This window comes from Euleptes europaea, chromosome 9 (assembly GCF_029931775.1).
Source record: "Euleptes europaea isolate rEulEur1 chromosome 9, rEulEur1.hap1, whole genome shotgun sequence".
In the NCBI taxonomy this organism is placed as follows: Eukaryota; Metazoa; Chordata; class Lepidosauria; order Squamata; family Sphaerodactylidae; genus Euleptes; species Euleptes europaea.
In genome coordinates, this window is record NC_079320.1 from 27044668 (window position 1) to 27063057 (window position 18390).

Here is an 18390-nt window from a genome sequence, read left to right on the forward strand (position 1 = left end):
TAGGTGTGCAGTAGAACAGTTAGATTCAAGTCCAATAGTACCTTAGACACCAACAAGATTTTAAGGGTATAATCTTTTGGGAATCAAAGCCCCCTTTGTCAGACCTCCTCATATCTGATGAAGGGAGCTTTGACTCAAAAGCTTATATCCTGAAAATCTCTTTAGGAATAAGAGCCATTGGACTCAGTGAAACTTACTTTTAAGTAAAGATGTCCAGGATCAGGCTGCAAGTCCTAGTGAATCCTTTCAGATTCTAATGAAAGGATCATGCATTTAAAGGGATGAGTCAACATTCCTAAGTGACATCTAGGATTGTTATGTTCTGCAATGTCAGTACTGACTCCTCACAGAGGCCAAAAAGAAAGTGCCGTATCCTCACAGGAAAAGAGAAAAACATTCCAATCTGGTGGTGTTTTTGCCAGCCCCTCTCCCCTCCATTTAGCCTAGTCCTTTTCTTCAAGTTCTGATCTACACATTATCTGTATGTACCTTTATGAATCCAAGATATAAATATAATCGAAACAGAAAGATCCCCTAACATTCTAACAGCTGAGCTGTATTGTAATAATGATAATAACTAAGATATGGTAACCATGTTTGTATAAATACTTTGCATACCTGCATATACTGATGAGTTGTGGTTCTGTTCATAATCATTATATACAAAAACTTATGTCACCCTTATCTAATTGAGGGGATTTTATTTGCTGCTTCCAGACTTCGGCCAATATTATTCACACTGCAACAATTACATGGACAACTACTTGGGGTGGTCCTTATGGTGACTCAAGGATTCCATAGCTCACATAGCATCAAACACCCCTGCTAATAATTCCCTTCAGTGTACCGTTCCACAGTGCACAATGGTTATAATCCCCCACCACAAATGTAAGATAAACTCTACCCTGAGAAAGAGATACATACACACACCCTATAAATGAGCAGAACCTACTTAACTACAGTAGCATCCCATATGAGCAAGGCTCACCCTGCTAATGTATTGGCCATTTTACTGCAAGAAACTGGTTCCTTTAAGCCAGGGGTGTCGAACTCAATTGTTATGAGGCCTGGATATGACATAAATGTCACTTGGTCGGGCCGGGCAACCACCGGTTGCGAAGAGGGACCTGGTGGGAGAAGGTGTTTGTTAACTGAAACCAATACAGCTGCAGGACATCTGGTTTAATTGGCAAAGTCATTTGATTGGTTAGCAACATGTTTCAAAGGTCAAGTTACATCATTTGCTATACATTTGATTGGTTAACTAGAATCAGGCTAACACAAGTCATTGAGCATATAGAGACGATCTTTCATTCTAGTTTTACCCTGATTCAGGATTACACTTGACTTTGGGACACTTCTTGGTTTTGTGTGGGTCATTCTAACCAGAAACCTTGTCGTGAACTTTGAAACTTTGTACTCAGTCTCATTGGAACCAGTTCTTGCAAATATGTTGAGTTTAGACTTATAGCTTTATTAATTTTGTCCTTGCTGTTCACTATTCTTTTTATTGAATATTCTAGCACAATTTTAATACATCACTTTACTTACATTTTGAGGTGTTTTTGAATTCAGGAAGTGTCAATCTGAATCTAGTACTTTGGCTACAGCTACCAGATTGTTTTCTACCTTCAAGGGTGACTTTCTTGATTTTAGTCCCAGGAGGGCTAGAGGCTTTGTCCCTTGGTCTCTGGCTGACTGGGTAGAAAAGGGGCTAGCTATAGTGCTACCTAGGAATTTGGAGGACTCACAGTTCTGCCTTTTCCATTTTGTCTTGCTTGACTTGCCCCTCCTGAGGGTTTAAGGTATCTTGTCAATACTCATATCAAAAGTGTGGGGTAATGCTTAAAATGCTTACTTTGTGATGGCTAAAGGCATTTAAGATGTGTACCATTTCCAGTCCTATCTCCAACCTGTCCCATCAGGTTTCTTCTGTGCAGTATAATGACTTTATATGTTGCTACAGCAACTGATGTGTAAGATGCAATGGGATGTGGTCTATTTACTCATCTTGTATCTGACCATACACACCAATGTTCAGTGCAGCAGGTCCCAAATGGACATACCCATTAGAAAGAAGAAAGCGCTAGATAAACTAAATCAGATTATTCCCTAACACTGTTATTCTGAAATAAAGCCGGATTTGAAGCTCCTCTCTTTTTTCTCAGGGCTGGACTCCTGGATTATGGCCATGCATTGAACCTAACAAAATATCTACAAAATGAGACAGAATACATACCTTGGCACAGAGTCATAGCATCAGTATCCTATATTGGAAGTATGCTGAAAGATGACCGTACACTCTATCCCAAGTTTCAGGTAGCATTTTTGCCAATGATTTTTTTTAATGAGGAACAAAAGAGAAATATATGCCACAATAAGACAAACAAAACCTATCTCTACAGCAGTCCTATTGAATTCCTGCATTTGAAGATTAGTGTGGGAAGCCTGTATATTTTTCAAAGGCACGGCTATTTATGAGCTATTGTGGAAAAGTAATAATGGGTTGGATCTGACCATCTTTTCTGCTGGTGAAAAGGGAAAGTGAGGTCCCTTTGTTCAACACAAATGCCATCTTGGGGATCATGGGACCTGCATAGACAAAAGCCATGTGGGATAGGGACTGTCAAAAGGTAGAAAATTGGGCAAAATTAAGTGAAAAAGTTGGCTGGATCCAGCCCACTGATTTCCCCGTAACAGACTGGATCTGCAAGCTATTTTCTGCCTAATTTCCCCCAAATATTTTCTCAAAGTTTTCACCATGTTCATATCACTTTTTACCCAGTATGAGTGGAAGTAGTCATTACATTTGGTTCCATGGTAACCTCCCCCCACCAAATATACTTACTGCAGGACTGCTTTGTCAAGGGGGAAAGGGGTTCTTTAATTGCTTTCCTTCCCTGCCATTTTCCATTTTCCACTAGTGCCCACAAGCCACTTGTATCGCCACTGGGGAGAATTTATGGGTAAATGCTCCTTTGTTTTATTATGCTGTGCTGTTAGCTGTGTTATGAGTCTCTGTGGCCCAAAATGTGGGGATAAAATATTTTAAATAAATAAATGCATTAATGAAAAGCTTCACAATGGTCACTGATACTATGCTTGTTTTTCAGGAATATTTCCGTAGCCTAGTCAAACCCATCGCAACCCAGCTGGGATGGGAGAACAACGGAAGCCATATTGACAGGTGAAGCCTTTTTTTCACTAGCAGAGGACAGACTTCTATTTCCAGAACTTTTTTGTCAGATAACTCTCATTTCTGAATAGGCCATGTTCTTTTCAAGCACATCAGCAATCCCTTCTCTATTGGACAGAAATTACAGCTGCTGGGAAAGATTTCAATCTCATATACAGTTCAGAATGCTTAATTCCCATTATTGTGCACAGGAAGTCAAACTCTTAAGCTTTAAGGAGCCAATTAGTTCTAAAATGGTTGATCAGCTCTCTGCAGCTCTTTAGTACTAACCAGCTTTTTGACATGAGAAAACGTTGGAATCCACTCACTTTCTAATGCTGTAAAGCTTCAGCATATGTTCCTGAAGAGAGCCAGCGTGATGTAGTGGTTAAGAGTGGTGGACTCTAATCTGGAGAACCGGGTTGGTTTCCCCACTCATCCAAATGAGCGGCAGACTCTAATCTCGTGAACTGGGTTGGTTTCCCAATTCCTACACATGAAGCCAGCTGGGTGACCTTAGATTAGTCACAGTTCTCTTTGAGCTCTCTCAGCCCCACCTACCTCACAAGGTGCCTGTTGTGGGGAGAGGAAGGGAAGGACATTGTAAGCCAGTTTGATTTTCCTTGAAAGGTAGAGAAAATCTTCTTCTTCTATAGAATTTTGTTCCAAAACATACATCCAAAGTTGCCTTACCATTGCTGACCTGGGTGAAACACTTGATCCTGGCCAAATAATTTTACGTTCTTCAATATATAATAATTAAAACCTGATTTCCTCCCCTCCCTGCCCCTTTCATCCAGTCTTCTCCGCGTGACCGTTCTGGAGTTTGCATGTAGCATGGATGATCCGGAGGCTTTGAATAATGCATCTAGTTTATTTGCAAGCTGGCTAAATGGAACAAGGTAAATATACGCTACAGTTTTTTGGTCAAAGAAGTACAATGGCATATGTATGTAAAATAGATAAAAAATATAACCAATAGTATTATTTTTCAAATTTAGTTCAGATGTAAATCTCCGCCTCCTCATATACCGCTATGGAATGCAGTATTCAGGCAATGAGAAAGCCTGGGATTACATGTTTCAGAAGTACCAAATTACAACATTAGCACAAGAAAAGGAGAAGCTGCTGTATGGCCTGGCATCTGTGCAAAATGTCACCTTGCTAAACAGGTAAAATAAGATAATGGTTGCTTTTTCAATAAACACAATTCCACTTCTTTGAACTGCTTGAGCCAATATCTACATTAATCGGTGAGTAAATTATAGCCCTGGAGCCACATCTGGCCTGCAGATAAGGTTACCAGCTCCAGGTTGGGGAATACTTGGAGAATCGGGGAGGTGGAGCCTGAGCAGGGTGGGGTTTGGGGAGGGGAGGTATTTCAATGGGGTGTAGTGCCATTGAGTCCACCTTCCAAAGTGGCCATTTTCTCCAGATGAACTGATCTCTGTCACCTTGAGATCAGCTGTAATAGCGGGAGATCTCCAACTACCACCTGAAGGTTGGCAACCCTACCTGCAGAACCTGTTCATTTAACTCTCTAGATGCCAAACTACATGTTGAGGGTATCAGCCCTCCATGCTGTAGTGATCCAAATGCACCCAAAACATTGTTAGCCATGAAGAGTAGGGGAGAGGCTACATCTGGGTCTCTACCTCGTTTTGAGTGCTCTGAGTTGGATACCAGCTCTCCCTGTTTCCATCACCACAGCCTCCAAAAGTAGATGGAGATACAGATGTGGCCTTCATGCTAGATACAGATGTGGCCTTCAAGCTGAAAATTTTTTTCCCACCCCTACTCTGTGTCTTTTTCTCATGTTTTCATTTCTTGTATTATGAAGAACCAAGAACAGTATACTTCAAAGCTGTGTTCCACTTCCAGGGAATCTTTGGGGTTCCTCAGGCAGAAGATTAGTTTAATTTATTAGACTTATAATTTATAACCCATCCTCCCCCAGCAAGGCTGGGATCAGGGTGGCTTCACAGTATAACAATATACAATGTAAGTGACATAATAATATTGAAACATGTAATTTGTGATGAACACACTTCCCCGAAAGATAACTTGCCTATCACTACCAACTTTTCCCTGAAATGTGCAGCTGCAGGGAGCGCTGGCAGTTGCAAGGAAGTATCTATTCTGTTCATGTACAGCAACAGTAAAGCCCAGTTGGCATAGCCAGCAACCTAGGGGAATTGAGAAGGCACATTAGAATATGCCCCATAATTATCTGCTATGCAGGGATTATTTGCCAGGGATTCCTCAGCAGGCGGAAGGGGTTTCTGAAAGTAAAGTTGCTATAAACCACTGGTATGGAACACCAGTATATCTAGACCATATTGTTACAGAACTACTCCCATCTTAGGAGGAAGGGAGGCATTATTTAAAGCAGGCACATGAAAACCAAAGTCTCTTTGATCTATTTTAAAGCACTGCATTAACCACTAAACCATGAGGCCATGAAAAAAAGGAGCAGTCTTTCCAATGACTATTTTGTACAGGCACCAGTCTTGTACAGGCATCTGACTGGAAAGAGATCAGATGTTTGTTTATTCCAGGTCTTGTTGAAAAGCTTGTATCACAGCCAATGATCACTCAATGTTGTCTTTTAAGAACTTTATTTAAAATCACTCTTGTTACTCTTGAGCATATGAAATAAACCAAAATCACAATTATACAAAAAACACTAGCAAACGTAAATGATGTCATCCCTTGTCCTACCTAAGGTAAAGGTAAAGTTAGTCCCCCTGTGTAAGCACCGGGTCATTCCTGACCCATGGGGTGATGTCACATCCCGACGTTTACTAGGCAGACTTTGTTCATGGGGTGGTTTGCCAGTGCCTTCCCCAATCATCTTCCCTTTACCCCCAGCAAGCTGGGTACTCATTTGACCGACCTCAGAAGGATGGAAGGCTGAGTCAACCTCGAGCCGGCTACCTGAAACCGACTTTCCATTGGGATCGAACTCAGGTCGTGAGCAGAGCTTTTGACTGCAGTACTGCAGCTTACCACTCTGCACCACGGGGCTCTTCTTGTCCTACCTTGACTGCATTTAAAAATAAAATGCAATGACTAAAATTCTTACAAAGCCTTTTCAAAAATATAAGATGTTCTCACTGTAACCCATATTTGAGAGATTCAAGCATCTCAAGGAATAATAGTTTCAAACTCTGTTCCGTTTGTTGTACGATTTATTCTGGGCATGAAACCATTGATTCATAAATTATTATTCCCAAAGCTGAAGGCTGTTAAGTTTGCGGAAGTGGTGAAAAAATGCATATTTGCAGATTTAATAAGATCATAAAAGCAAACTCTCAGGCCTACTGTGTTCTAAACTATGCTTTAAAGTTAAAATCCACAACAGTGGGATATATCTCTGGGAAGAATCCGTTAATGCCATGTGTTTATTCTCACATAGTTTCTTCCAAATCTTAAACAAGGACAGTACTTTGCTGCAGGGCTACAACTGCAATACACATCATAAAATTTAATTTCATTCACTATTTATTGTATCAACCAGATTCCAAATGATAGTTGGTTTTACGTTAGCTTTGTTTTTTGAAGAGCAAAATTTCAGCATTACGGTTGCAGCTTCAACTAGGGCTAAGCTGTGATCAGGAGGGGTTTCCTTCACAAAATTGTCATCCCCAGTGAAACATACCCATACACCACACAATGTTTTGTATTAGAAGAGAGATGCCAAATGGGGAAAAATATTTGCAGCCTAACTTTCCTTATTGATATATGTTCAGAGTGAGGGCAACATTTCCATCCTCATTCTGTATTTGCTTCATTGAGTACCTAAACCTTAATGGCTGTGTGACGTGGGATCCTGGATAGCTCAGATTATGTAGGAATGGAATGTCACACAAGGGGAAAGAAATTGAGCTGGAAAAGGAGCAGAGAACATAAAATATGAGACCACATACATTATCCTGAGTCTAATTTTTTAAAAATGCATTATCCTGAGGCTGTGGAGTGTGATAAAATGTAATAGATGATCAATAGGTTAATTGATGAATGAATAGATCTATCAATAGAGGAAACTGCTGTGAACAGGGTGGGGAAACTCTGAAGGTACAGTTAAAGGGCTTTTAAAAAACACTGAGCACCCTCAAACTCTCCCAGCCCTGTTTAGGACTTCCGGTGCTGACGCTGGGCTGATTGCCACGTCCTCCCAGGGGCTCCTGGGGAGAATCCAAGTTTGCGTGTAATTTGGGGTGTTTTACCGCATCCCAATCCAGCCCTTGCAAGTGGGCTGAGAAGCAGGAATTCCCTGCAGCCATATATGCGGTTTGATCTCCTGAATACTCCGAGGAAGCTTTATTAAGTCCCCCGGAGTTTCAGACGTTTGATCCCGTGGGCACGAAGGGATTGAAATCGCCAGCGCGCAACTTCGGCTTTAGAATCTACCCTCCAGCACCTTATAAACATCATAAGGACTACATCAAGATTAAAACCTCACCTCCAGACGCCCAAGTGAGTAGATAAGAATCCTTTGCTTTTCACTGGCGTTATTGAATAACAGGGGGTTGAAGAAAACATTCCTGGTAACCGTTTCCCTCCCTTAATTGAACTGGATGATTTTGCTGCATGAGATCCATCAGACAAAGCAGCAGGAGCCTTATCAAACTGATCAACTTAAACTAAAACAACGAGCTTGAATGATTGACGTAAGATCTGCCAATCCGACGCGTTTTTAAAGGCAGGGGAGGGAGAAACCTTTGAGAATTTGCTTGGGGTAAAAAAGGTCCTCCAGCCACGTTTTACAACAAAGAGGATTTCTTGACCGGAAGACTCTGTGCTTCCTTCAATATCCCTCTCTATTGTTCTACAAGCAAATCAACAGGAAGAAGGTCGTAGGACCGGAAATTCGTCTTACTCGTGTTACACCAAAACCATTCCTGAAGGTAACAACCATAGAGAAGAGACGATAGAAGGTCCGCGATGAGGCAACTCCTGGAATACTTCCTGGTTCTGCCGATCTAGAGCGTCTGGTAAAACTCGTTGGTATCTTCAACTTTAAAAAGTTATTTTAAGCTTAAATACTCACTTCTTCAACCCGAAAAAGATATTAAGCTGGTCAATGAAATATTCTCTATCAACTACATGTAATGGACTCCTGCTAGATGACCATCAATTTTTTAACTAAGTTACATATGTAAATGTCTGGAACCTCTCCCTGATCTGGCTAAATTCATAGTCCTGCCCTTATGAAATTAAAGGAAACTTTACAGAATTTAACCATGGGAAAAAAAGTACAGGACATGCTTGCTAAACATTCTGAGGCGAAAATTAAACAAGTAAAACAGATATCAACACAGATGGCTCAACTGATTTCAATGATGATGACTCTTGACCAATCATCACAGGTATGTAATCAGAAGTTGGATCTGGTTACAGAAGACATAAAAGCCATGAAAATTCAAATGATGGCCACAAATACAGACATACAAGTAATGGATTCTTCTGTCCAAAAAGTCATGGAAGAATACAAGGATACAAAGAAGAAGACAGAAGTCCAAGAAGGTAACCAGCTGGTGACAAAGAGATCAGACATACAAGAAATGGACTTTTCATCTAAAAAAGCCATGGAAGGACGTGTGGATATAAGGAAGAAGAGAGCAGGTCAAGGAACACAGATTGAAGCCATGATGGAAATGAAGCCCAGAAAGAATTATTTTTGGATACACACCTTGTCTGAGGAAATGAGAGAGGATAAAGAAATCCTGTTCCCATACCTGACTGACTTATTTCAGTTGCAGAAGGAAGTATTAGACCATGGTTAAAGGACTGATTTAAATATGATTGCTGGATTGGAAGGCTTTGACAGTGTGGATGGGTGGCATGGCTATTAACAATGTAGTGGAATTAAGATTTAGACATCATTTTGGGATTATGTAAACAAGTCCTCCTTATATAGACTATCAATTGATATAAAAGTATACTGGAATATGTGATTATTACTTTAAGGAAAATGTTGGCATGTACTAAGGATATTGGTTTTTTCTCCTTTTTTTATAAGGGGTGAACTTGTGATATGGATTTGGGATATGATTTACACTGAAATAAGATCGATTAAACAGGAAATATCCCTAAAATATTGGAGAGGATGTTGTTTAGTATGATTAAATTTATGTTATATTGGCTGCAATCTTATGCAGCCAAATGGAAAGGGACAAAGGTTTCAGAATAAAGGGATTAAATCATTTAAATGTTAGAACTGGTGGAGTTGGAGAAACTAGGGAAAAGGGGAGAATTGAAGGAATCATTGTGATAATGTATAAGATCTGGGAAAAATGGAAGGTTACTTTTTACTCTGATCCAGAATGTAAAATTTTATATAATATGAAACTTTAGAATGAGATTAATACTAGGATCAGAATATGTTAACGAAGGATAATAACACTTCATTAAGAGGTAGATGGAGGTGATGGGGAAGTCGGTTTATTTTTTATGTTTAATGGTAATCAAGACAACAATTAATGTAATTGTGATTGTGATATTATTTTTACATTGTTGTTAAAATTATGAAGAATTTATAGTTTTAAAAAACCAATAAAAATTTATATAAAAAAAAACCTTTCCCAGCCCTGTTTCATATCCAGATATTGATTACTGCTCTAGAATTAAGTGAAGGCACAGCCTCTTACATGTTCTGATAGTAGAGGGCTTTCTGGAAGAAGAGTTTTAGGGAACCAAAGTGGTGTAGTGATTTGAGTATTGGACCTGGAAGGCCCAGGTTCAAATATTCACTCAGCCGTGAAGTTCACTGGATTAACTTTAGACCAGTCACTTTTTCTCATCATAACCTACACCACAAGGTTGTTGCAGGACAAAATGGAGGAGAACCATTCAGGCTCCTTGGAGGCAAAACAGAAATGCAGAGGAAGAAAGGCTTCTCCGCCACACCCACTCTCTGCCCACAGATTATAGTTTCAACCCTCATTCACTTATTTATAGAATCATAGAGTTGGAAGGGGGCATACAGGCCATCTAGTCGAACCCCATGCTCAATACAGGATCAGCTTAGAGCATCCCTGACAAGTGTTCGTCCAGCTGCTGCTTGAAGACCGCCAGAGAGGAGGCGCTCACCATCTCTCTAGGGAGCCAATTCCACTGCTGTACTACTGTTACTGTAAAAGAAATCTCTTCCTAATGTCCAGCCAGTACCTTTCCACCTGTAATTTATACCCATTATTTTGAGTCCTATCCTCTGCCAACAGGAACAGCTCCCTGCCCTCCTCTAAGTTACAGCTTTTCAAATATTTAAAGAGAGCAATCATGTTCCCCCTCAACCTCCTCTTTTCCAGACTGATTTCCAAACAAATCTCCATCCCACCTTCCTTTCAGGGATGATGTGATTTTCTGGCTAGGGTACACTAACTCTCTTCACTTGTATCAAATAAGCCATTTTCCTGCTGATGCCAGACTGAAGTCTAGTAAACCAAAAGTCATTTTATTTCAGTTCTGAATGTTTGCATAATCTCTGTAATGTACATGCACAGAACTTGCAGGACTTGGGTTCTAACTTGCAATAAATTTGCAGGTTCCAATCTTAGCATTAAAGGTCCCCTTGAAAAGTCCCAATTGAGGACCAAGCACCCTTTTAGTAAACATTGCTTAAATACATGTGCCAGCAAAGATTGGTCTACATATGGTTACAGGTTCAGGTATGCATTTCCCCTACCACTGTCACAGGAGATGGATGGATATGTTATTTAACCTTAGGTGCACATATGGTTTTAGTTCCAGTTTCAATGGAGAGACTCTGCTTCTTGTAGATCCCCTACATCAGGGCCATAACCCATTCCCTCCTGAATGGTGTAGCATTTAAAAAGATAATATACTCATCTGCAACATCACAGTTCATATAATTCAACACCTTCCATTCACCATTCTCATTATGGAGGATGATGCCGAGTTGTTTTCTGTTGCTCCAGAAGGTCGGACCAGAACCAACGGGCTGAAATTAAATTGTAAAAGGTTCCGTCTAGACATTAGGAAGAATTTTCTAACAGAGTGGTTTCTTAGTGGAACAGGCTTCCTCGGGAGATGGTAAGTGCTCCTTCCCTGGAGGTTTTTAAGCAGAGGTTAGATGGCAATCTGTCAGCAATGCTGATTCTATGACCTTAGGCAGTTCATGAGAGGGAAGGCATATTGGCCATCTTCTGGGTATGGAGTAGGGGTCACTGGGTGTGTGTGGGGGAGATAGTTGTGAATTTCCTCTATTGTGCAGGGGGTTGGACTAGATGACCCTGGTGGTCCCTTCCAGCTCTATGTTTCTATGATTCTATGATTACACCCTTCCAGAGTTTCTCCTTGTGTGTTCTGAGTTTATGAACATAAGATACAGAAACGGTTAAAAAAATCCAATTTTTTTACGAGTCTACCTTGACAAAGGCATATTTTAAGATGTAGTTTACTGCTCCTTTTCTAGCAGCCCTAATGAGATAATCGTCATGTGTAATTGCTTCATATCTGATTGCTCCTAGATTTTTAGAGCAGATCAATAAAACGGATCTCATTAAAAGTCAAGACGTGTTCACTGTGTTGAGGTACATCTCCTACAACAGCTATGGCCAAACAATGGCTTGGGACTGGGTACGGCTCAACTGGGAATATTTAGTCAGCAGGTATGTTAACAACAGACTCTCAGCATGGTTTGCTGTTCTTGCAAAGCCTTTTGATGTGTTTAATTTCTTATCTCAGCTAAATGTTAGGGCTTCGTTGTACTTTTAGCAACATGCTAAAGACAGAAGTGTTTCATTTCCTTCTCATGAAGACAAGCAAACTGTAAGATTCATGTTGTTTGCATAATACATTTAGTAACAATGTTTACCTAGCCAACCCACAACATTTTGCCACATGAGCCAACAGATGATCTCCAGGATCCTTGCAATGACAGAGATGTTCCATCTAAAGGGTCAAAAGCATGTTTGGGAGATGCTTCTATCTAATTTAGACCAAGGGGTCCTGCACATATCTGAGCTTGGGGTTTGATGGAGGGTCATAGGTCCTATTAGGAAAAGTGTATGGAGCTTCAGGGAACTGGTCACATGTTCCCTCTCCAGGTTCTAGAGTTAACAGATGAGCTGCCGTTTGTTTACCTGGCTATGCTTCCAGGTTTCAGATTCTCAGGCACTCTTACTATGGATTAACTGTCTTAAAATAAGAAGAATTAAACATCTTAGCCTGACTGACTTAGACCATGACTGACTGCATGAAACTAAAGCCCTGCTACAGATGGCATGCAATACATTTGTAAGGCCCTGATTTGATTCCAGGGAAGAAACAGAATCTGAACAATACTTTTTAGTATTCTTTCCTAAGAGATTTTTCCAAGGATAGTCAAATAAGAAAGCATACCAAACTCCTATCATTTCATGAGCTGTGGATATTTCTCTGGAACTTTAGAAATATTAGAACTGTGATGCTGCGATAATAAGATGGAGTAATCTCTGTGTACATTTCTCTGGGCTTTGAAGATGGCTAGGATACAAATATAAGTAAATAAAGTAGCAGAATATTCTAAAAATCAGAGTGTTACAATGATCCATTATTCCTGTTGTATTAGATTAATAAGTTAAAAGTGGCAAAATATTCTTGATGTAGGATATCTGTAGGATACATCAAGGATCTGTAGGATACATCAAGTATTTTTGATGTAGGATATCTATGAGATAACTGTTTCACTATTTTTCTAGATACACGCTCAATGACAGAAACCTCGGTCGTCTCATAGCAAGAATAACGGACTCCTTCAACACAGATCTCCAGCTTTGGCAGGTAGGTATGGACATGTTTTCAGCTGCTGAACAGTAAACCTGTTTGAACCTGAAAGATTCTACATCATGAGTAGGATACCAATTCAAATAAACTCACACTTATTGACCTGAGGAATGCAAAACTGAGGTTGTATCCAGCCAGCTTTTTGCTCAATGTCAGGTAGCTTGGCTTTTATGCATGAAGGTCCCATGATCCCCAGCATAGCCTAATTGATGGTTAATAGGGACCCCCCTCCACCTTTTTTGACCAATAAATACCAAACTCTTATTTAGTGAGTCTAGAGGCAAAGTCACAATAAAGGTTGCACAGGAAAAACATGTATACTGGCATGCAGCTGATGTGAAACCAATGGATAGATTTGCTCTGTGAATTCATCCCCACACTATTATTCAATAGCTTATGGCAGATGCCCTCTGGCTATAGCTGCTTCTTGAAGTGGTGCAGTATCTGTGCAGGCACTAATAGTAGCAGAAAGTGGGAGGCACACAGCAAGGCAGCTCGACAGTTACAGCTGAGCAAATTGTGGAAACTGAACGTCAGGATCAGAAGACAAGAAACAAAAAGAATATACCGATGTCCAGCGAATAGCCAGGATAGTACTTTCTGCTTGCTTGGTTAGCTATAAGTGCAACACTTGATGCTATGGACTGGACTGCAGTGTTCAATGCAACACAGTCTTAAGTACTGAATAGAGTCATTTGAAAGTCATTGGGGCAAAGAGTGAGTGTGTCAAACTGAAATGGCTGTGGTAGACAGCTCTGTGTTTTCAAGAGCTACAATATTTACTTGTTCAGAACATGTGGCCATGTGTGGCAGTTAGCATGCCAGACTAGTGATCCATGTGAAAATTACCATTTAACCATGAACGCATGAAGCTGCCTTATACTGAATCAGACCCTTGGTCCATCAAAGTCAGTATTGTCTACTCAGACCAGCTGTGGCTCTTCAGGGTCTCAGGCGGGGTCTTTCACATCACCTACTTGTCTAGTCCCTTTAACTGGAGATGCCAGGGATTGAACCTGGGACCTTCTGCATGCCAAGCAGATGCTCTACCACTGAGCCACAACAAGTTTCCTTGGCTTCTATGGATGTGGAAAGGTATAATTCTGCATAGAGCTGCACCGATTAAGACCTTGGGCCAGCCATCCTCTCTAACACACATCACAGCATTATTGTGAGAATAAAATGGAGAAGAAAACTACATATTGTGCCCTGACTGCCTTGAAATATAACAGATAGGATGAACTTGTGGCATGATCCTTCCTCATATAAGGGTGCAGGACTCCTATACATGGAGGGATGCTGATAGGACATGATGGTTTTCCCTTTCCCTCCCCTCCCTCTCCTTCATATTAAGAAAAGCAGAAACTTAGCCAATAAACCATGTTCCTGGCTGTTTGTTGGACAGAGTTGGATCATGAGTTGTAGTTGCAGAAAGTTGTAGGAGGATATGGAAAGCATATATATATCTCCAATTCCTCACGATGCCTGGGCGTGAAGGGTGGAAAGAGAAAATACAGCAACATTTAATTGAGACTTATAGGGACCCTTTGCCTCGCTACAACTTGGAATTAAATATAGGCCATTTATGCGTGGCTGTTTCCTCACTGTCACCCCGTGACTACTCTGGGGCTTTGCTTTGATTATGTTTGCATTTTCTGAACATCAGCCATCACCGCGTTTTCCCCATGCATTTGCGTTTTCTAGATGCTGGCTAAATCAAATCCAGAAAATGCAGGCAAAATATGTAGAAATGGGCAGGGAGAGCAAGGCGTCCTTTGATGGTCCGAAAACGCAAGCATGATCAAAGCAGAGCCCCAAAGTAGTCGACGGGGTGACCATGAGGACACAGCCATGCATAAATGGCTATAGTGTCCCCCCAGTCCTGCAATCCTGGAAATAAGCAGAGCTATTATTAATCTCAAACAAATTCCATCCCATTAATGTCTGATTTCCTTTTCTTAAGATGGAATCTTTCTTTGGTAAATATCCTAATGCTGGAGCCGGAACAGCATCCAGAGAGCAGGCTCTGGAAACGGTGAAGAGCAACATTGAATGGCTGAAGAACTACAAAGAAAAGATAGCCACCTGGCTGACCAGTAGAGGGTGAACACGCCTTGCATAAAGTTCCTTGCGTTTATTGATTTCTACGTAAACTCTTGGGGACTTTATTTTCAAAGCACAACAAATAGGGGCTTGTATCAGTCTTTCTTGGGGGTCCTGATAAGGTGGCCACCATGCCCAAAGAATACAACGAACACTCCATTTGCAAATATTAATTTATTTTAAAGTCTGCTCCAGCTAGCTGGGTGGCAACTCTAGATCTGGAACTCCTTGTTTGTGATCAGTACCTTTGCTCTCGTTTAATTTATGGGGATGACTGACAATGTTTAAAATGATCATATCATGTTGCTACTTTCAAGATCAGGATTCTATGTGTATGCTGGGTTGTATTTGTACTCACCACACACAAAATGTTGAAATCAGTCCTCTCCTTTTATCTGTACAAAACCTCTACATGTATTCCATATACTCAGGATGCCCTTCCAAATGTAACTTAGTCAGAATCCATTCCAGAGTGAGAATTTTGCCTTTGATTCCATTAAAGAAAACGACATAGAAACATTTTCTCAGATAGTTGATGTTAACTAGGAAGTGAAATCACAGCCTAAGCAATGAGCATGACCTTGTTAAACAATCCTTAAGAATGATGTTCTCTACCGTGCGCACAAATGTATGTGCAAAATGTATTGGGTTGGGTCCGAAGTTCAGTTTCGGTTAACAGAAGACACTTCCGCCAACAGACTAGAACTTTTTCTTCCTTCCCCCTCTCCCTGGGCTCCCCCAGATGGTGCCCGGTTCAATTCCCCACTCTTCCACATGAAGCCTGCTGGGTGACCATGGGCCACTCAGTTCTCTCAGAACTCTCTCAGCCCACGCAGAGGCAAGCAATGGCAAACCACCTCCGAACATCTCTTGCCTGAAAACCCTATGAGTGTGTGTGTGTGTTCAGTGCTGTCAAGTCACTTCCGACTCATGGCAACCCTATGAATCAACGACCTCCAAAATGTCCTATCTTGGACAGCCTTGCTCAGGACTTGCAAATTGAGGGCTTTGGCTTCCTTTATACAGTCAATCCATCTCTTGTTGGGGTTACCATAATTCAGCTTGACAGCACTTTCCACCACTAATTGGGACTAATTTGTGTATACGATGATTCCAAGCACTAAAAAAAAAAAGCCTGCATGTACTTTCTACCCCTGTGAAAATATCACCCAAACCAGTCTTCCTGCGGCAAATGATTCTGTATGGCCATCCGTTAGGTTTAAAGGTGCTCACACTATTGATTGTGAGGATCATAGAAAGAACATTCACACCTTTCCCAGCAGCTGACAGAAACTTCTGCTGGGGACATGGAGACTCTCAGTTTGACAGCTACGATGCACACAGTAAGCCATTCTCAGCACTGCATTTGGGAGCATTCAGCTGTTTGGGGGCAGCTACCCTGTGGTGAGCATAGCGGGCGCCCTGACTGCAAGCTTCATTTGCCTGAAATCAGACCACTGCAGCGATCTTGTATCATTCATTAAATCACTCTTGCGGAGGGGGGGGATTGCACTTTCTAATTTTAAACACTAATTTGTTCTTCTCTTAGAGGGACTCTGTTAACACTTTCTTGTTGTCGTTGTTTTAATCTATAGAGGCCTTCACAATCTGGACCTGATGACTTGTGTTCAGGGATGTTTTGTTATGGTATTTAGAAATGGTCTGGGATGAGTGTGTGTTAATTTGAAAAAAAAATCTAAAAGGACTGTAAATTGATTCACAGTTTTTTTAACTTCTCAGGGATTGCGAGTAGGATTTGTCCTGTCCAAAACCACTCTGTTTCATAGCATTCGAGTGTGGGTCATACACAGCCAAACTCTACATTCCATCCACTGTGGCATGCTAGCACTTGTTCATGAGATTTCGATGGATTCCCCCCACCCCCCAATATCACAAGGTTTTAAATGGTGGTGCCCCAATTTCTATTTTTTTAATGCAAATCTGCAGAATGAAGAAAACGAAGGTAGGAGTAAAAGCACAAATTCAGTTAATAAAAGAAGACAGGAATTAACCAATCCAGGTATTATTTTCAGTTTGACCCTATGATGTATCAAGAGCAGCCTCTAGTGGCAAACAGTAGCCATTGCAGCCAATAAAGTTACACAAACTTGTGCTATTTGTCATGTATTCTTAAGAAACAGATCACATTTTTCACACGACTGCTTTGTTTGTGACGGATCCATTCCTTCATCCTAGCCAGGACTGCAGATGATCCTGTTTTTATCAACTCAGGGTCTTTTTGTTTGACTAGAATGCCTGTGTGGGTCTGAATGCTAGAAAACATCCAGTGTTTGTCAGTCACACAAAGCTTCAGGTCTTGGTATTTGTTATTTCCAAAGTTCTCAGTGCACGTAGATGTAACTCTGGTGACATAGCAAGAAGGAACCACATTTTTCATGACATCTCCCTGCAATTCTCTAGTTTCCCAAAGTGGTTACACATGTAAAGCAAGTAATGCTGGTACCAAGTAGAATTGATTTTATTGGTTTGAAACATTTTTACACCACCTTTCTACCCAATCAGGGTCCCCAACAATAAAAAAAAGGTAAAGTTAGTTTACCGGTGCAAGCACCGGGTCATTCCTGGCCCATGGGGTGATGTCATTTCCCAACATTTTCTAGGCAGACTTTGTTTTCGGGGTGGTTTGCCAGTGGCTTCCCCAGTCACCTTCCCTTTACCCCCAGCAAGCTGGGTCCTCATTTTACTGACCTCGGAAGGATGGACGGCTGAGTCAACCTTAAGCCGGCTACTTGAAAGCAACTTCCGTCACGATCAAACTCAGGTCGTGATAAGAGCTTGGACTGCAGTACTGCAGCTTACCACTCTGTGCCATGGGGCTCTTTTGATTTTATTGGTTTGAAACATTTTTACGCCACCTTTCTACCCAATCAGGGCCCCCAATGTAATAACTCTTTATTAGGGATCACCCCGTATATCACAAATATGTGAGTGCAAGCTGTAAAATCCCCCAGGACTCCTCGCCAAACTGGATGCTAAGTCTGAAATCAGTGGACTGGTTAGGGTTGCCAGGTCCCTCTTCAGTACCGGAGGGAGGTTTTTTGGGCAGATCCTGGGAGGGTGGGGTTTGGGGAAGGGAGGGACTTCAATGCCCTAGAGTCCAATTGCCAAAGCAGCCATTTTCTCCAGGTGAACTGATCTTTATCGGCTGGAGGTCAGTTGTAATAGCAGGAGAACTCCAGCCACAACCCTAGGACTGGTTGGGGGGGGGGATGCTTCAGAGGATGATTGAAAAGCCCATGGGAAGTCTGAAATCTGTTGTCATCTTGCAATGGAGACCAGAAGGTAATGGTGTCGGATGA

General features: G+C 41.3%; 1 protein-coding gene across 1 annotated transcript in view; it reads left to right on the top strand.

Moving 5' to 3' along the window:
- ENPEP (glutamyl aminopeptidase) overlaps positions 1–15075 on the top strand; it is a 77915-nt gene extending 62840 nt beyond the window's left edge. The window contains exons 14-20 of the mRNA XM_056855316.1: positions 2169–2319; positions 3114–3187; positions 3976–4077; positions 4177–4347; positions 11671–11811; positions 12883–12964; positions 14931–15075. Coding sequence (XP_056711294.1) covers positions 2169–2319; positions 3114–3187; positions 3976–4077; positions 4177–4347; positions 11671–11811; positions 12883–12964; positions 14931–15074 — 865 coding nt within the window. The 3' untranslated portion in view covers position 15075. The remainder of the gene's footprint in view (positions 1–2168; positions 2320–3113; positions 3188–3975; positions 4078–4176; positions 4348–11670; positions 11812–12882; positions 12965–14930) is intronic.
- The last annotated feature ends 3315 nt before the right edge of the window (positions 15076–18390 follow it).